We start from the raw sequence: 16,477 nt of genomic DNA, 5'->3' as shown, positions 1-16,477 counted from the left end.
GTTATTATGGGGGGGGTTGTGGGGGGGTTGGGTTATTATGGGGTGTGTGGGGGGGATGGGTTATTATGGGGTGTGTGGGGGGGGTTGGGTTATTATGGGGTGTGTGGGGGGGGGCGCGGTTTGGTTATTTTGGGGTGTGTGGGGATTGGGTTATTATGGGGTGTGTGGAGGGGGGTTGGGTTATTATGGGGTGTGTGGGGGGGGGTTGGGTTATTATGGGGTGTGTGGGGGGGATGGGTTATTATGGGGTGTGTGGGGGGGGGCGGTTGGGTTATTTTGGGGTGTGTGGGGATTGGGTTATTATGGGGTGTGTGGGGGGGTTGGGTTATTATGGGGTGTGTGTGGGGGGATTGGGTTATTATGGGGTGTGTGGGGGGGATTGGGTTATTATGGGGTGTGTGGGGGGGATTGGGTTATTATGGGGTGTGTGGGGGGGTTGGGTTATTATGGGGTGTGTGGGGGGGGTTGGGTTATTATGGGGTGTGGGGGGGGGTTGGGTTATTATGGGGTGTGTGGGGGGGGTGGGATGGGTTATTATGGGGTGTGTGTGGGTTGGGTTATTATGGGGTGTGTGTGGGTTGGGTTATTATGGGGTGTGGGGTTGGGTTATTATGGGGTGTGGGGTTGGGTTATTATGGGGTGTGTGGGGGGGGGGTTGGGTTATTATGGGGTGTGTGGGGGGGGGTTGGGTTATTATGGGGTGTGGGGTTGGGTTATTATGGGGTGTGTGGGGGGGGGTTGGGTTATTATGGGGTGTGTGGGGGGGGGTTGGGTTATTATGGGGTGTGGGGTTGGGTTATTATGGGGTGTGTGGGGGGGGGGGTTGGGTTATTATGGGGTGTGTGGGGGGGGGGGGTTGGGTTATTGCGGGCTGGGCTCCCTGAGTTGTTCCTATGGTGATGGTCGCTCTTGTGATGACGTGCACTGGTCGGGCGGCCTGTGACGGGGATGTGGCGGCGGGCGGTGTGCGCGCTGCTGGAGCTCGGGGATCGCGGCCTGTCCCTGGGCCGGAGCCGGGCCGTCCGGTCCCTGCGCTGCTGGGCGCCGGGAGCAATCGAATTCGGCGTCAGGCTGCGGCCAGGTGAGTAACAAGCGGCAGGGAGCGGAACCCCGGCCCGGGGAGAGGGCGGCCCGGCCCGGCGGCGTTTTATGTCCCTGAGGGGGAATCGAATATAATCCAGCTTCGGGGGTGGTGATGCGGCCTGTTGTAATTGCTGCATTAATGGTGGTGGGGGATGACCGGGGGAGGGGGGTCGTGGGGGACGGGGGCGTGTGGGATGGGGGGGGGGGGGGGGGGAGGAGGGGGCGTGTGGGGGGGGGGGGGGGAGGAGGGGGCGTGTGGGATGGGGGGGGGGGGGCGTGTGGGACGGGGGGAGGGGGGGGGGGGGAGGAGGGGGCGTGTGGGACGGGGGGAGGGGGGGGGGGGAGGAGGGGGCGTGTGGGGGGGGGGGGGGGGGAGGGGGGGGGGGGGAGGGGGGGGGGGGGGAGGAGGGGGGGGGAGGGGGGGGGGGGAGGAGGGGGCGTGTGGGACGGGGGGAGGGGGCGTGTGGGACGGGGGGAGGGGGCGTGTGGGACGGGGGGAGGGGGGGGGGGGAGGAGGGGGCGTGTGGGACGGGGGGAGGGGGGGGGGGAGGAGGGGGCGTGTGGGACGGGGGGAGGGGGCGTGTGGGACGGGGGGAGGGGGCGTGTGGGACGGGGGGGAGGAGGGGGCGTGTGGGACGGGGGGGAGGAGGGGGCGGACGGGACGGGGGGGGGAGGAGGGGGCGGGGGGGGAGGAGGGGGCGGGGGGGGAGGAGGGGGCGGACGGGGAGGAGGGGGGGGGAGGAGGGGGGGGGGAGGAGGGGGCGTGCGGGACGGGGGGGGGGGGAGGAGGCGGCGTGCGGGACGGGGGGGGGGGGAGGAGGCGTGCGGGACGGGGGGGGGGAGGAGGCGTGCGGGACGGGGGGGGGGGAGGAGGCGTGCGGGACGGGGGGGGGAGGAGGCGTGCGGGACGGGGGGGGGGGGAGGAGGCGTGCGGGACGGGGGGGGGGGAGGAGGCGTGCGGGACGGGGGGGGGGGAGGAGGCGTGCGGGACGGGGGGGGGGGAGGAGGCGTGCGGGACGGGGGGGGGGGGAGGAGGCGTGCGGGACGGGGGGGGGGAGGAGGCGTGCGGGACGGGGGGGGGGGAGGAGGGGGCGTGTGGGGGGGGGGGGTGGGGGAGGAGGAGTGTTGTGTGGGGCGGGGCGTGTGGGACGGGCGGTGGAGGAGTGTTGTGTGGGACGGCGGGAGAGATCTTGTTCACTGTTTTCTGTGCCTCCCTTTCAGGTAGCAGTTTGGTGCAGACTGTACGCTGTTACGCCAGTGCCTCCAGGAAAAGTCAAGGTATGTACAGAACCTCCAAAGGACAGTCGAGGTACCCAGAGGGAAGCTGTGCAGGACAGTTATTGGTGTCCTGAAACAACATGTCAATAACTAAACTAATACAGAAACCGGGAATAAAAACAGAAAATGCTGGACTAGCTCAGCAAGTGAGGCAGCATCTGTGGAGAAAGAAACCGAGTTAATGTTTCAGGTGGACGACCTTTCTACAGAACTGGAAGATGTTAAAGAGTTCAAGTTTTTAAACAAGTACAGAGCCAGGGAAAGGAGGGAGGAAAGAACAAAAGGGAAGGTCTGTGATAGGGTGGAGGGCAGGATTGATTAAATGATAAAAGGGATGGTGGTGCAAGGTAAGGAGGGTGGGAATGGGACAGGTAAAGAAACAAAAGATGGGTCTAGAGTAGCTGTAAATGGCAACAGCAGAACCATTACCAGCACCTGCTGTCCAAAAAAATGGGAGCAATTATTCTGATCTGAAGTTATTGAAATCAATGTTGAGTCCGGAAGGTTGTAAAGTGTCTAATCGAAAGATGAGGTGCTGTTCCTCGAGCTTCATTGGAACAGTGTTAAGAGGCCGAGGTTAGAGTGGGAGTGGGACGGGGAATTAAAATGGCAAGTGACCAGCAGGTCAGGGTCACGCTTGCAGACAGAGCAGAGAGTAGTGGTGAGCGGTTGTTTTTCGAACTAGAGGGAGGTGTACAGTGGTGTTCCCCAGGGGTCAGTGCTGGGACCACTGCTTTTCTTGATATATATTAATGACTTGGACTTGGGTGTACAGGACACAATTTCAAAATTTGTGGATGACGCAAAACTTGGAAGGATAGTAAACAGTAAGGAGGATAGTGATAGACTTCAAGAGGACATAGAGAGGCTGGTGGCATTGCTGGACACGTGGCGGATGAAGTTTAACGCAGAAAAATGCGAGGTGATGCATTTCGGTAGGAAAAATTAGGAGAGACAATATAAACTAGAGGGCACAATTCTAAAAGGGGTACAGGAACAGAGAGAACTGGGGGTATATGTGTACAAATTGTTGAAAGTGGCAGGGCAGATTGAGAAAGCGGTTAAAAAAGCATATGGGGTCCTGGGCTTTATAAATAGAGGCATAAGAGTGCAAAGGCAAGGAAGTCATGATGAACCTTTATAAAACACTGGTTCGGCCACAACTGGAGTACTGTGTCCAGTTCTGGGCACCACACTTTAGGAAAGATCTGAAGGCCTTAGAGAGGGTACAGAGGAGATTTACTAGAATGATTCCAGGGATGAGAGGCTGGGATTGTTCTCCTTGGAACAGAGAAGGTTGTGAGGAGATTTGATAGTTATTCAAAATCATGAAGGGTCTAGACAGAGTGGATAGAGAGAAACTGTTCCCATTGGCGGAAGGGTTAAGAACCAGAGGACATAGATTTAAGGTGATTGGCAAAAGAACCAAAGGTGACATGAGGAAAAACATTTTTACACAGCGAGTGGTTAGGATCTGGAATGCACTGCCCGAGGGGGTGGTGGAGGCAGATTCAATCATGGCCTTCAAAAGGGAACTGGATAAGTACTTGAAAAGAAAAACATGTGCAGGGCTACGGGGATAGGGCAGAGTAGTGGGATTAGCTGGATTGCTCATGCCTAGAGCTGGCGAGGACTAGATGGGCCGAATGGCCTCCTTCCATGCTGTAACCTTCTTTGATTCTATAGGTTTTCAGCAAAGCGAAACCTGGTGTTTGAGGGACAAAGCTGAGCCATTGTAGACTGCCTGGAACCAGTGGTCAGTTTAAAACCTCAGCGGGACAGGTCCAAGCCCAATGATGTTGGAGACCTTTCATTGGCCTCAGCTCAAAAGGAGCAAATCGGCCCCGGTTTCTGCTTCTGATCACTATCCAGTGACCCGCATTGGAAAGTGCAAGTGAGACATGGGCGGACCACGGGACTGTGCTTTGCTCCCTCCCGTAAGGAGTGGACACTGGCTGCACTGTCAGAGTGCAGCCAATGAGTGGAGCTGTACCCCAGCAAGAGTCAGTCTTGCAGGAAGGGGTTGGAGATGGAAATTGGGAACAAACAGGAATGCACGGCCTGAAAGGGTGGAGGATGCAGGTTCTATAGTAACTTTCAAAAGGGATTTGGATAAATACTTGTAAAGGAAAAAAATTGCAGGTCCATGGGAAAAGAGCAGGGGAATGGGACTAATTGGATAGCTCTTTCAAAGAGCCAGCACAGGCACACTGGGCTGAATGACCTCCTCCTGTGCTCTGATTCTATGAAGTCCCAATTCCCTTACATTTAATGTTTTTTTTTCCTGATTGCAGAACTTCCCAGCCAGCTGGATGATCTGGCACCGACCATGCTGCAGAAGGACTACAGGGACGTGGAATTAGTGAACAAGTACGTGCCCAGAACAGTCGGGGTTCCTGACTGCTGCTGCCCAGTGTTCATCCCCTACCTGTCAGTCCATGCACACGACTGGCTTTTTCCACTTGCAGTTTCTCCACTGTGCTCTTGCTGTAGAAGGAGGGCGGATACAGGTCGGGAGGCTGTGCTCTCCAATAATCTGTCACTGAGCCCTCTGGAGGGAAGTCAGCCTCACGCCCAAATCTCTTCACTCATGTGAAGACTTGGATTAAGTCATTGGTGAATTCGCCTGGTTTGAGGCTGGATGTCTAGACTATCCAGTTGGCCTTTCCAGCGTGCTGGAGGCAGATGTCTGTCATATCGAAACTCTGAGACTTTGAATGACAGCAGCTGGATGTCAGATCTGAGAGCGTGCTCTCATATACCTGGGGTTGCTGCCTGCTATGATTGGGTTTCAGAGAGCCAAGCAACTTCTGCAGCTCCGCACCTCCAACTGGTGGCTTGTATCCCCTTGAGTTTAGACGGTTGGGGGGTGATCTGATCGAGGTGTTTAAAATGAAGAAGGGAGTTGATAGGATAGATAGAGAGAAACTATTTCCCCTGTTGGGGGAGTCCAGAACAAAGTGGGCACAATCTTAAACTTAGAGTTAGGCCGTCCAGGGGTGATGTCAGGAAGCACTTCTTCACACAAAGGGGAGTGGAAATCTGGAACTCTCTTCCCCCAAAAAGCTGTTGAGGCTGGGGGTGAATTGAAAATTTCAAGATTGAGATTGGTAGATTTGAGTTGGGATTACAGATCAGCCATGATCTAACAATGGTGGACCAGGCTCTTGGGGCTGAATGGCCTACTCCTGTTCCTGTGCTGCTGATGAGTTTCTGATATCAGCTGTCTGCCTACTGAAGCCTCAAACCCACACTTGCGATTATCCTCTTGGCCGGAAGGGGAACTGGTCTCTGTGATCGAGGGGGCTCCCAGATTAAATATCTGCTGATGGATGTTTGGGGCCAAGTGAACTCTGTCTGGCAGACTCAATACTTGAACCGGTCAAGTCTGCAGTTCTCCAGGGTACTTACCAGTTGTATCTGGTACTGGACGAGTGAGCCAGAGCTTTGCGTTCAAATCCCACAATGGCAAGTTGTGAAACTGAATTCAGTAATTCTTGTGATTTGTTTTTGTAGTCACCATGAAAACTAATGTTTCATTTTAAAAACTCGACTGGTTCACTATTGTCCTTCAGAGAGGGGACTTGCCATCCTTACTTAGTCAGCCCTACACGTGACTCCAGTCCTACGTTAAGTGATTGATCCTTAATGACCTCAGGGCAACTAGGGATTGACAGTAAATGCTGCTTTGCCAGTGTCACCCACCTCCTGAGAACAAGTAAAAAAACATAATCTATTAAGTAGCAGTTGGCAAGGATTCAGAAGGGAAGATCCTGCCTGCCTAACCTCCTTGACAATCACACTGACTGAGGTGATCCCTACGACCTGTTGTAATTCGGCTTCAGGAAGTTATTTGACAAAGTTTCACACAAAAGCCTGTTAATGAAGCTCAAAGCTGTGGAGATTCAGGGTAAATCTTGAGAATGGATAAGAAATCAGCTGACTGGTAGAAAGGCACAAATACTTTTTAGAGGAATTGCATCTGTGTGGGGAGAAGTAGGGAGTGGGATGCCCCAGGGCTGTGTTGGGACAGCTACTGTTTCTAATTTACAGCAGAACCCAATGCAAATTGGTCACATTTGCAGATATACAAAACTAGGAGGGGCGGTGTAATCAGAGGAGGCAGCTCAGAAGTTACAGAATGAGTTGGACAGAATACGTGAGTGGGCCATAGAATCATAGAAAGGTTACAGCAGGGAAGGAGGCCATTCGGCCCATCGAGTCCGCGACGACTGCCAATTGCTGCTTAATAGATTATATCTTTTATTTGTTCTCGGTGGCAAATGAAAATTTAATATGGTCAAATGTGAGGTACTGCACGCATGAAGGAAAATGAGTGCCACTGACTCCATGGTTGATGTTCTAATAGCTAAGGATGAAGTTGAAAAAGATGTAGGAGGCCTCGTCCAACCAACACATTACAGCACTCAACAAAGCCAATAGAATGTTGCACTAGGGAGCCAAATAGTGAGAGGAAGTCGTGATCAAACCGTACAGAGCTCTGGGCCAGGCCGCCCCTTGGGCCCCGGGTGCGGTTCTGGGCCAGGCCGCCCCTTGGGCCCCGGGTGCGGTTCTGGGCCAGGCCGCCCCTTGGGCCCCGGGTGCGGTTCTGGGCCAGGCCGCCCCTTGGGCCCCGGGTGCGGTTCTGGGCCAGGCCGCCCCTTGGGCCCCGGATGCGGTTCTGGGCCAGGCCGCCCCTTGGGCCCCGGATGCGGTTCTGGGCCAGGCCGCCCCTTGGGCCCCGGATGCGGTTCTGGGCCAGGCCGCCCCTTGGGCCCCGGGTGCGGTTCTGGGCCGGCCGCCCCTTGGGCCCCGGGTGCGGTTCTGGGCCGGCCGCCCCTTGGGCCCCGGGTGCGGTTCTGGGCCGGCCGCCCCTTGGGCCCCGGGTGCGGTTCTGGGCCGGCCGCCCCTTGGGCCCCGGGTGCGGTTCTGGGCCGGCCGCCCCTTGGGCCCCGGGTGCGGTTCTGGGCCGGCCGCCCCTTGGGCCCCGGGTGCGGTTCTGGGCCGGCCGCCCCTTGGGCCCCGGGTGCGGTTCTGGGCCGGCCGCCCCTTGGGCCCCGGGTGCGGTTCTGGGCCAGCCGCCCCTTGGGCCCCCGGTGCGGTTCTGGGCCGGCCGGCCGCCCCTTGGGCCCCGGGTGCAGTTCTGGGCCGCCCGCCCCTTGGGCCCCGGGTGCAGATAGACATGTGGCAGCACGATATCTTAGCTATTACTGAAACATGGCTTAAAGGGCAGGAATGGCAACTCAACACTCCTGGTTACAGGGTTTTCAGACGAGATAGAGAGAGGGATTTAAAGAAGGAGGGGTGTGGCAATATTAGTTAAAGAATCAATTACAGCTGTAAGAAGTGATGGTCTGTTCAAAGGATCATCAAATGAGGCCATGATGGTTAAACTGAAGAACAAAAAAGGGGCAGTCACACTGCTGGGAGTGTACTATAGACCCCCAAACAGTCAGAGGGAGATAGAAGAGCAAATATGTAGGCAAATTTCTGAGACGTGCAAAAACAATAGGGCAGTAATAGTAGGGGATTTCAACTACCCGAATATTAACTGGGATAGAATCAGTGTAAAAGGTATAGAGGGCGCAGAATTCTTAAAATGCATTCAGGAGAACATTTTTAGCCAGTACGTTGCAAGCCCAAAAAGAGAGGGGGCAGTTCTGGACTTAGTTTTATGGAATGAAGCTGGGCATGTGGAAGGAGTATCAATGGGAGAGCATTTTGGTGATAGTGATCATAATTCAGTTAGATTTGGCGTAGTTATAGAAAAGGACAAACAAAGACCAGGAGTAAAAGTTCTCAATTGGGAAAAGCCAATTTTACCAAGCTGAGATGTGATATAGTAAATGTGGACTGGAAACAGCTACTTGAAGGTAAATCAGTGTCAGAGCAGTGGGAGACATTCAAGGGGGAGATTCAAGGGATGCAGAGTAAACATGTTCCCACAAAGAAAAAGGGTGGGACTCCCAAATCTATAGCCCCCTGGATGTCAAGGAGCACACAGGGTAGGAGAAGGGCAAAAAGGGGAAGCTTATGTCAGACACCGAGAACTCAATACTGCAGAAAGCCTAGAGGAGTATAGAAAGTGCAGGGGTGAAATTAAAAAGGAAATTAGGAAAGCAAAGAGAGGGCATGAAAAAATACTGGCAAGTAAAATCAAGGAAAACCCAAAGATGTTTTATAAATACATAAAGAGCAAGAGGATAACTAAGGAAAGAGTAGGGCCTATTAGACACCAAAAAGGTAAACTATGTGTGGAGGCGGAAGACGTGGGTATGGTAGTTCATGAGTACTTTGCATGTCTTCACAGGAAGGGGACGACGCAGACATTGTAGTTGAGGAGTGTGAAATATTGGATGGGATAAACATAGTGAGGGGGGAAACATTAAGGGGTTTAGCATCTTTGAAAGATAAATTGCCAGGCTGTTATGAGAAGCAAGGGAGAAAATAGCGGAGGCTCTGACCATCATTTTCCAATCCTCCCTGGATACAGGCGTAATGCCGGAGGATTGGAGGACTGCTAATGTTGTACTATTGTTTAAAAGGGGAGAAAGGGATAGACCGAGTAATTACAGGCCAGTCAGTCTAACCTCGATGGTGGGCAAATTATTGGAATCAATTCTGAGGGACAGGATAAATCGTCATTTAGAAAGGCACGGATTAATCAAGGACAGTCAGCACGGATTTGTTAAGGGAAGGTCGTGTCTGACTAACTGGATTGAATTTTTTGAGGAGGCAAGAAGGAGGGTCGATGAGGGTAGCGCGTTTGATGTAGTCTACATGGATTTTAGCAAGGCTTTTGACAAGGTCCCATATGGCAGACTGGTCAGAAAATTAAAAGCCCATGGGATCCAAGGGAAAGTGGCAAGTTGGATCCAGAATTGGCTCAGTGGCAGGAAGCAAAGGGTAATGGTCGATGGGATTTTTTGTGACTGGAAGGCTGTTTCCAGGGGGTTCTGCAGGGCTCAGTACGAGGTCCCTTGCTTTTTGTGGTATATATCAATGATTTAGACTTGAATGTAGGGGGCATGATTAAGAAGTTTGCAGATAATACAAAAATTGGCCGTGTGGTTGATAGTGAGGAGGAAAGCTGTAGACTGCAGGAAGATATCAATGGACTGGTCAGGTGGGCAGAAAAGTGGCAAATGGAATTCAATCCACAGAAATGTGAGGTAATGCATTTGTGGAGGGCAAACAAGGCAAGGGAGTACACAATAAATGGGAGGATACTGAGAGGTGTCGAGGAACAGCGGGGCCTAGGAGTGCATGTCCACAGATCCCTGAAGGCAGCAGGAGAGGTAGATAAGATGGCATATGGGATACTTTCCTTTATTAGCTGATGCATAGAATATAAGAGCAGGGATGTTATGCTAGAACTGTATAAAACACCGGTTGGGCCACAGCTTGAGTACTGCGCACAGTTCTGGTCACTACAGGAAAGATGTGATTGCACTAGAGAGGGTACAGAGGAGATTTACGAGGATGTTGCCAGGGCTGAGAAGTTTAGCTATGAGGAAAGATTGGATAGGCTGGGGTTGTTTTCTTTGGAACAGAGAAGGTTGAGGGGCGATATATAAAATTATGAGGGGCCTAGATAGAGTGGATAAAAGGACCTATTTCCCTTAGCAGAGAGGTCAATAGCCAGGGGGCATAGATTTAAAGGAATTGGTAGAAGGATTAGAGGGGAGATGAGGAGAAATGTTTTTACCCAGAGGGTGATGGGAGTCTGGAACTCACTGCCTGAAAGGGTGATAGAGGCAGAAACCCTCAACTCATTTAAAAAGTACCTGGATGTGCACCTGAAGTGCCCCAACCTACAGGGCTACGGAGCAAGTGCTGGAAAGTGGGATTAGGCTGGATAGCTCTTTTTCGACCGACAGACATGATGGGCCGAATGGCCTCCTTCTGTGCCGTAAATTTCCACGAGCACTGTGTCCAGTTCTGGTCACTGAGACGTGGGGGAGACGTTCAAGTGCTGGAGGCAGTGCAGAGATGTAAGAAAACTGGTGTCTGTACCCTAATAAATCTCGATTATTGATCACTGCATCAGACGAATCTTTAACTCCTCATCAAAGAACTTCACCATTCCTCATCTAGGAAAATGCCAGACTAAATGACTAACTTTGGTTTGTCTAAACCAGTTTGGATTATATTAACATTTACACTTGCAGCACCATTAGAATATGTATAAACTACTGAATTAATGAATTAACCTCTTCTTGCCAATTCATCAAAGAGGAAGTTACAAACTACATTCTTTTATTAGCATCTTGCAGCACCATTTACATATTAAACATTAAATTATGCAAATTATTTAGTGTGAATTGTTAATGGACAGAATTAATCATTAAAGTTACAACGGCAGTTCAAATATGTCACATTAATTCAGCGTTGACTGACTTTGCTGATTATAAGTTGATATTAAATCAATGTGTGCGATTGATGTAATTTAGTGTGGTTAATTTATGGTTAGACTCCTTATACAACTGATAAATTAGCAGCATTATGCAGCCCGTCTGTTGGATATATTAAAAAGTCAAATTTGTTCAGCTAATTAAAGATATGCTCATAGATTTAGCAGAGATTCCAGGAACTTAACCAATCTTGCCCTTAGTTGGCGTAGTGGGGTTAGATGGCACGGCGCCTTCTGAGACAATTATGTCAGCCTCCTGGGGTCAGAGTGGTGACCCTCTGCCTATAGATGTGATATCCACTCCCTCCTGGGGTCAGAGTGGTGACCCTCCAGCTCACAGTCCTTGGGCTGGAGTGCGAGTTAGAGACACTGACGCATAGCTCAGCAGGGTAAGGGGAAGCAATGGGAGGTAGAGAAGGAGGTCCTGTGCACACTGGTCCTGTCCAACAGATGCAATGTACTTTCTACCTGCGAGGATATGGATGTAGGCTGCAGGATGGGCAGCCAGAATGCTAACCATGGCACCGTGGAGCAGGAGGCAGTCCAAGTTGGGTGGGGGAGCAGAATAGAAAGTTTGTAGTCATGGGGGATTTGATAAATAGGGGGATAGATAGTGTCCTCTGCAGTCGCAACCGAGTCCAGGAAGGTGTGTTGCCTTCCTGGTGGAAGGGTAAAGGCTATCTCGGAGCAACTGGAGAGGAACTTGGAAAGGGAGGGAGGGGGAGGATCCAGTTGTCGTGGTCCATGTCAGAACCAATGATATAGGGAAGAACAGGGAGGAGGTTCTACTAAGGGAATATCAGAAGTTAGGAACTAAATTAGAAAAACAGGACCTCACAGTTGGTAATCTTGGGATTACTACCTGAGCCATGTGCTAACTGGCACAGGGATAGATAGATCACGAAGGTGAATGTGTGGCTGAAAAACTAGTGTGGGAAGGAGGGGTTCCATTTCATGGAATACTGGGACAGGAAGGAGCTTTACCGCTCGGTCGGGCTTCACCTAAACCGAATGGGAACACTGTCCTAGCGGACAAATAGGGTTGTAGATAGGACTTTAAACTAGTAGGAGTGGGGGAGGGATCTGGGGAAGATAACTTAAGTCTGAAGAAAAGAAATAGGAAATGAGAGTAAAAGTCAGACCAAGATAAGGAATAAGGGTAAAATAAACGGTCAGGGAACAAATACAGTTACAGAAACATCAGAACGAAATGACTTAAAAATAAAGGGAGGGGAAGAATTGCTTAAAAACAAATTAAATTGCCTATATAGCAATGTGCACTGCACCCAAAACAAAATGGGGGAACTGGAGGCAATAATTCACCGTGAGGAGCCACATGGTTATATAAAGAACAGAACTGGCAGTTAAATAGTGCAGGATGTAATTTATTTAGAAAGGATAGGGAATGAAGATGGTGGGGGGGTGAGGTAGCTGTACAATTAGAGACATCATAATGGCAATTGAAAAAAGTGACACAAGTAACATTAAGATAGAAACAGAACCCATATGGATTGACAAAGGATAGGAAGGGATCGATCACATTAGTAGGGATATTCTACAGACCACCTAATAGTGCAAGGGAAGTGCAGGAAGAAATATGTAGACAAATCTATGAAATGAGTAAAAACATCGAATAATAATCATGGGAGATTTCAGCTGCCCCCAAATAAACTGGCAAGAAGAGTTAGTGAAAGGAGAAAAGGGAATGGAGTTTTTACAGTGTGTACAGGACTCCTTTTGTACCCAGTATGTGAAAAGCCCAACGAGAGGAATCACTTCTGGATCTAGCGATGGGAAATGAACTGGAACAGATAAGAGAAGTAAGCATAGCAGATCTTCTAGGCAATAGCGGTCATAAGAAATAGGAGCAGGAGTAGGCCATATGGCCCCTCGAGCCTTCTCTGCCATTCAATAAGATCATGGCTGATTTTCTACCTCAACTCTGCTTTCCCGCCCTATCCCCCATCCCTTGATTCCCTTAGTTTCCAAAAATGTATTGATCTCAGCTTTGAATATAGTCAATGACTGAGCATTCACAGCCCTCTGGGTAGAGAATTCCAAAGATTTCCAACCCTGTGAGTGAAGAAATTTTTCCCCGTCTCAATCTTAAATGGCCGACCCCTTATCTTGAGTCGATGACCCCTAGTTCTAGACTCCAGCCAGGGGAAACAGCCTGTCAGCATCTATCCTGTCAAGCCCTCTAAGAATTTTCAATAACACAATGTTTAAAATAATTATTGAGAAAGAAATGAGTAAGACAAAGACCAAAGTAATAGATTGGAAAAAAGCTAATTTTGAGGGGATGAGAATGGAACGAGGGAAGGTAAACTGGAAATCTTTTCTTGACCGATCAAGAGATAGATCAGCAGTGGGAAATATTTAAAACAGCGATCAATAGAATTCAGGAGAAATATATTCCTCTAACAGACAAGAACAAACTAGTCAATAATGAAACACCATGAAGAGATAAGGGTAAAATTGAAACTAATGAAACAGGCTTACACTAAGTACATAGACAATAAAGGAGGGGATGACAAAGGGGAATAGGAAGAGGTTAGAAAAGAAGTCAAAAAAACAATTAGGAAAGCGAAGAGGAACTAAGGTATTAAATTATCAAGGAATATAAAAAGAAATAGTAAAGTATTCTACAGACATATAAATAACAAAAGAAAAATCAGGATAGGGAGCGGGCTACTGAAGGATACCCAGGATAAATTCACAGGTAATGACAGTGAAATAGCAGGAAAACGAATAATTAGCCTCAGTATTTACCAGGGAGACTAACCAGGTGGGCAGGACATTAGAAGAAAAGATCGAAAAAGATGTTAAAACATTTAAGATAGAAAGGGGGATTGATAAACTAATCAAACTTAGAGAGGATAAAACCCCTGGTCCGGATGGAGATAGCAGAGGCACTGTTACATATATATAAAAATTCACTAGAAAAGGGAATAGTGCCAGAGAACTGGCAGACAGCTAATGTTTTGCATGTATTTAAAAAGGGAGAGAGAATGAGTCCAGGGAACTATAGACCAGTTAGCTTAATGTCAGTGGGAGGAAAGATAATGGAATCTTTACTCAAAGATGTAATAGAAAAACATCTAGAAACCGAAAATATAATAAAGAATAATCAGGGATTTCAGAAGGAAAGGTCGTGCTTGACCAACATTACTGAATTCTTTGAAGAAGTAATAGAAAGAATATTCAAGGGTAATGTAGTAGATGTAATATATTTGGATTTTCAAAAGGCCTTCGATAAGGTACCGCATTGTAGACTCATGAGTAAGGTCAGAGCGTGTGGAATCAGAGGACAGTAACAGAATGGATAGAAAGCTGGCTACAAAACAGAAAACAGAGAGTAGGGGTTAAAGGTAGTTACTCAGACTGGCAAAAGGTGGGAATTGGTGTTCCACAGGGATTGGTGCTAGAACCACTGTTCACCATTTACATAAACGACTTGGACTCGGGAATGGGAAGCACAATTTCAAAATTTGCAGATGACACCAAATTGGGGGGTGTATTTAATACAAAGAAAGAATATCAAAATGCAAGAAGACATTAATAAACTTGTAGAATGGGCGTGTAACTGGCAAATGAATTTCAACATAGAGATAAGTGTGAGATGGTGCATTTTGGTAGGAAGAATAAGGAGGCCTCATTGCTTGGATAAGAGTCTAAATGGGGGAGAGGAGCAGAGGGATCGGGGGGTACAGATGCACAAATGACTAAAAGTAGCAACACCGGTTAATAAAAAGGCAAATCAAGCACTAGGGTTTATTTCTAGAGGGATAGAATGGAAAAGCAAAGAAGTTATGTTAAACTTGTATAGAATCTTGTTTAGACCACACTTGGAGTACTGTGAACAGTTCTGGTCTCCATATTATAAAAAGGATATAGAGGGATTGGAGAGGGTGCAAAAAAGATTCACAAGAATGATACCAGAACTAATATCAGGAAAGGCCAAACAGGCTGAGAATCTTTTCTCTAGAAAAGAGAAGGCTGAGCGGTGTCCAGATAGAGGTCGTAAAGATTTTGATAGGGTAGACGTAGAGAAAATGTTTCCACTTGTGGGGAGTCCAAAACTAGAGGTCATAAATATAAAATAGTCACTAATAAATCCATTAGGGAACTCAGGAGAAACTTCTTTACCCAGCGAGTGGTTAGAATGTGGAACTCGCTACCACAAGGAGTAGTTGAGGCGAACAGCATAAGATGTATTTAAGGGGAAGCTAGATAAACACATGAGGGAGAAAGGAATAGAAGGATGGCCTGATGGGGTTAGATGAAGTGGGGAGGGAGGAGGCTCTTGTGGAGGATAAATGCTGGCATAGACCAGTCGGGCCAACTGGTTTGTTTTGGTGCTCTTGTTTCGATGTAACCCTCTGTCTGTAGTGGTGATATCCGCTCCCTCCTGGATCCTCTGTCCTGAGTCGATGGCCCTTGCACCGGTCACTGTATTTGGCTCAAATCTCACTTCTCAGGGAATCATTCAAGTGGCACTTAATGTCTGTCCACATCATCTTTTGTGGCCTGTAAGTCTTGAAAGTTCTGGAACTCTTTCCCCCTCCCATTCTTTTTGGATAGCCTTGGGCTGCTTACAGACAAACACACACCATCTCTTATGCTCTTGATTCTCAATTAAGCCCCAGTTGATCATTAGCCAATCTGGAGTGACACATGTATTGCACGCTGTACCCTTTAGGGATCAGTCAGTTTAAACAGTGGTGCTGGGAAATGGTAATGACCTCTGGTTCACTATCAAAGAAAAACAAATCACATCAGTTGGCAATTATGCTCCCATAAGCTCTTGGCTCTCTGCAACAAAGAAGCTACACAGCTTCCGATAGCAGAGTTTTCATTCTCCTGACACAGTATCTCTAAGTGTGGCCTTGCCAACTGAGGCCTGTTTAAGAGTTCCTCTCATCTATAATTTTAGCTTTAGCTTTAGCTCAATCTGTTCCCCAGAGTTCAGCCTGATTGCTGAAAATGCTACTTTGAGGCTACATTTATGGTAGTTTCACTGCAGAGAAGAGGCATGAGGCTAATCTGGAAATAAGCTGTCTTGAGATGTTGATCTTATTTAGAGATTCTAAGATTGTAAATGGTATCGAAACGGTAAATCTGTTTTTAAAAAAATAAATAAATTGAGACGGACCGGGGAGCAGAGTTCAAACTTGTTTTGGTTTAAGCCCCCTTTCTAAAAACAAGGAGCGGGGTGGGTGTTAGACACAAACATGTCCCGAGGACACTGGATCACCCCATATCGTCCTGACTGATCAATCACCACAACCAATTAAATAAGGATTTTATTATCATTGTCGATGATGCCCTCCAGTCCCTGCAGTGTCCACTGTTGCGGAAGGCATCGAGTGTACTGGCAGACATTGTGCGCTCCCTCTCCAGGACCACCCAGGCGTGGAGAATGCTGTGGAAGAGAGGCCGTCAGAGATTCAAACTAGTTGAGGGTAAATTTAAGTCCGTGCTGTAATTACACCTTTTTGCCACTAGTGGCACTTACTGTCAACTTTTCCCATTGGAAATTCATGTGGAAAAAAAGTGACCGTGAAGATGCCAGATTGTCGTAAAAACCAACTGGTTCATTAATGTCCTTTAGGGAAAGGAAACCTGCCGTCTTTATCCGGTCTGGCCTATATGTGACTCCAGTCCACACCAACCTGGTTAACTCTTAATAAATGCTGGCCT

The 16,477-nt window shown here is 49.1% G+C and overlaps 1 protein-coding gene across 1 annotated transcript in view; it reads left to right on the top strand.

Annotated features, from left to right (window-relative positions):
• The first annotated feature begins 916 nt into the window (after window positions 1-916).
• mrps15 (mitochondrial ribosomal protein S15) overlaps window positions 917-16,477 on the top strand; it is a 29,750-nt gene continuing 14,189 nt past the window's right edge. Inside the window, exons 1-3 of the mRNA XM_068006377.1 lie at window positions 917-1,081; window positions 2,305-2,361; window positions 4,656-4,731. Of these exons, the coding sequence (XP_067862478.1) occupies window positions 949-1,081; window positions 2,305-2,361; window positions 4,656-4,731 (266 nt within the window). The 5' untranslated portion in view covers window positions 917-948. The remainder of the gene's footprint in view (window positions 1,082-2,304; window positions 2,362-4,655; window positions 4,732-16,477) is intronic.

The sequence above is a fragment of the Heptranchias perlo genome, chromosome 26 (assembly GCF_035084215.1).
Source record: "Heptranchias perlo isolate sHepPer1 chromosome 26, sHepPer1.hap1, whole genome shotgun sequence".
In the NCBI taxonomy this organism is placed as follows: domain Eukaryota; kingdom Metazoa; phylum Chordata; class Chondrichthyes; order Hexanchiformes; family Hexanchidae; genus Heptranchias; species Heptranchias perlo.
The sequence above is the reverse complement of the archived record's forward strand: the minus strand, read 5'-3'. Positions and strand labels throughout refer to the sequence as shown.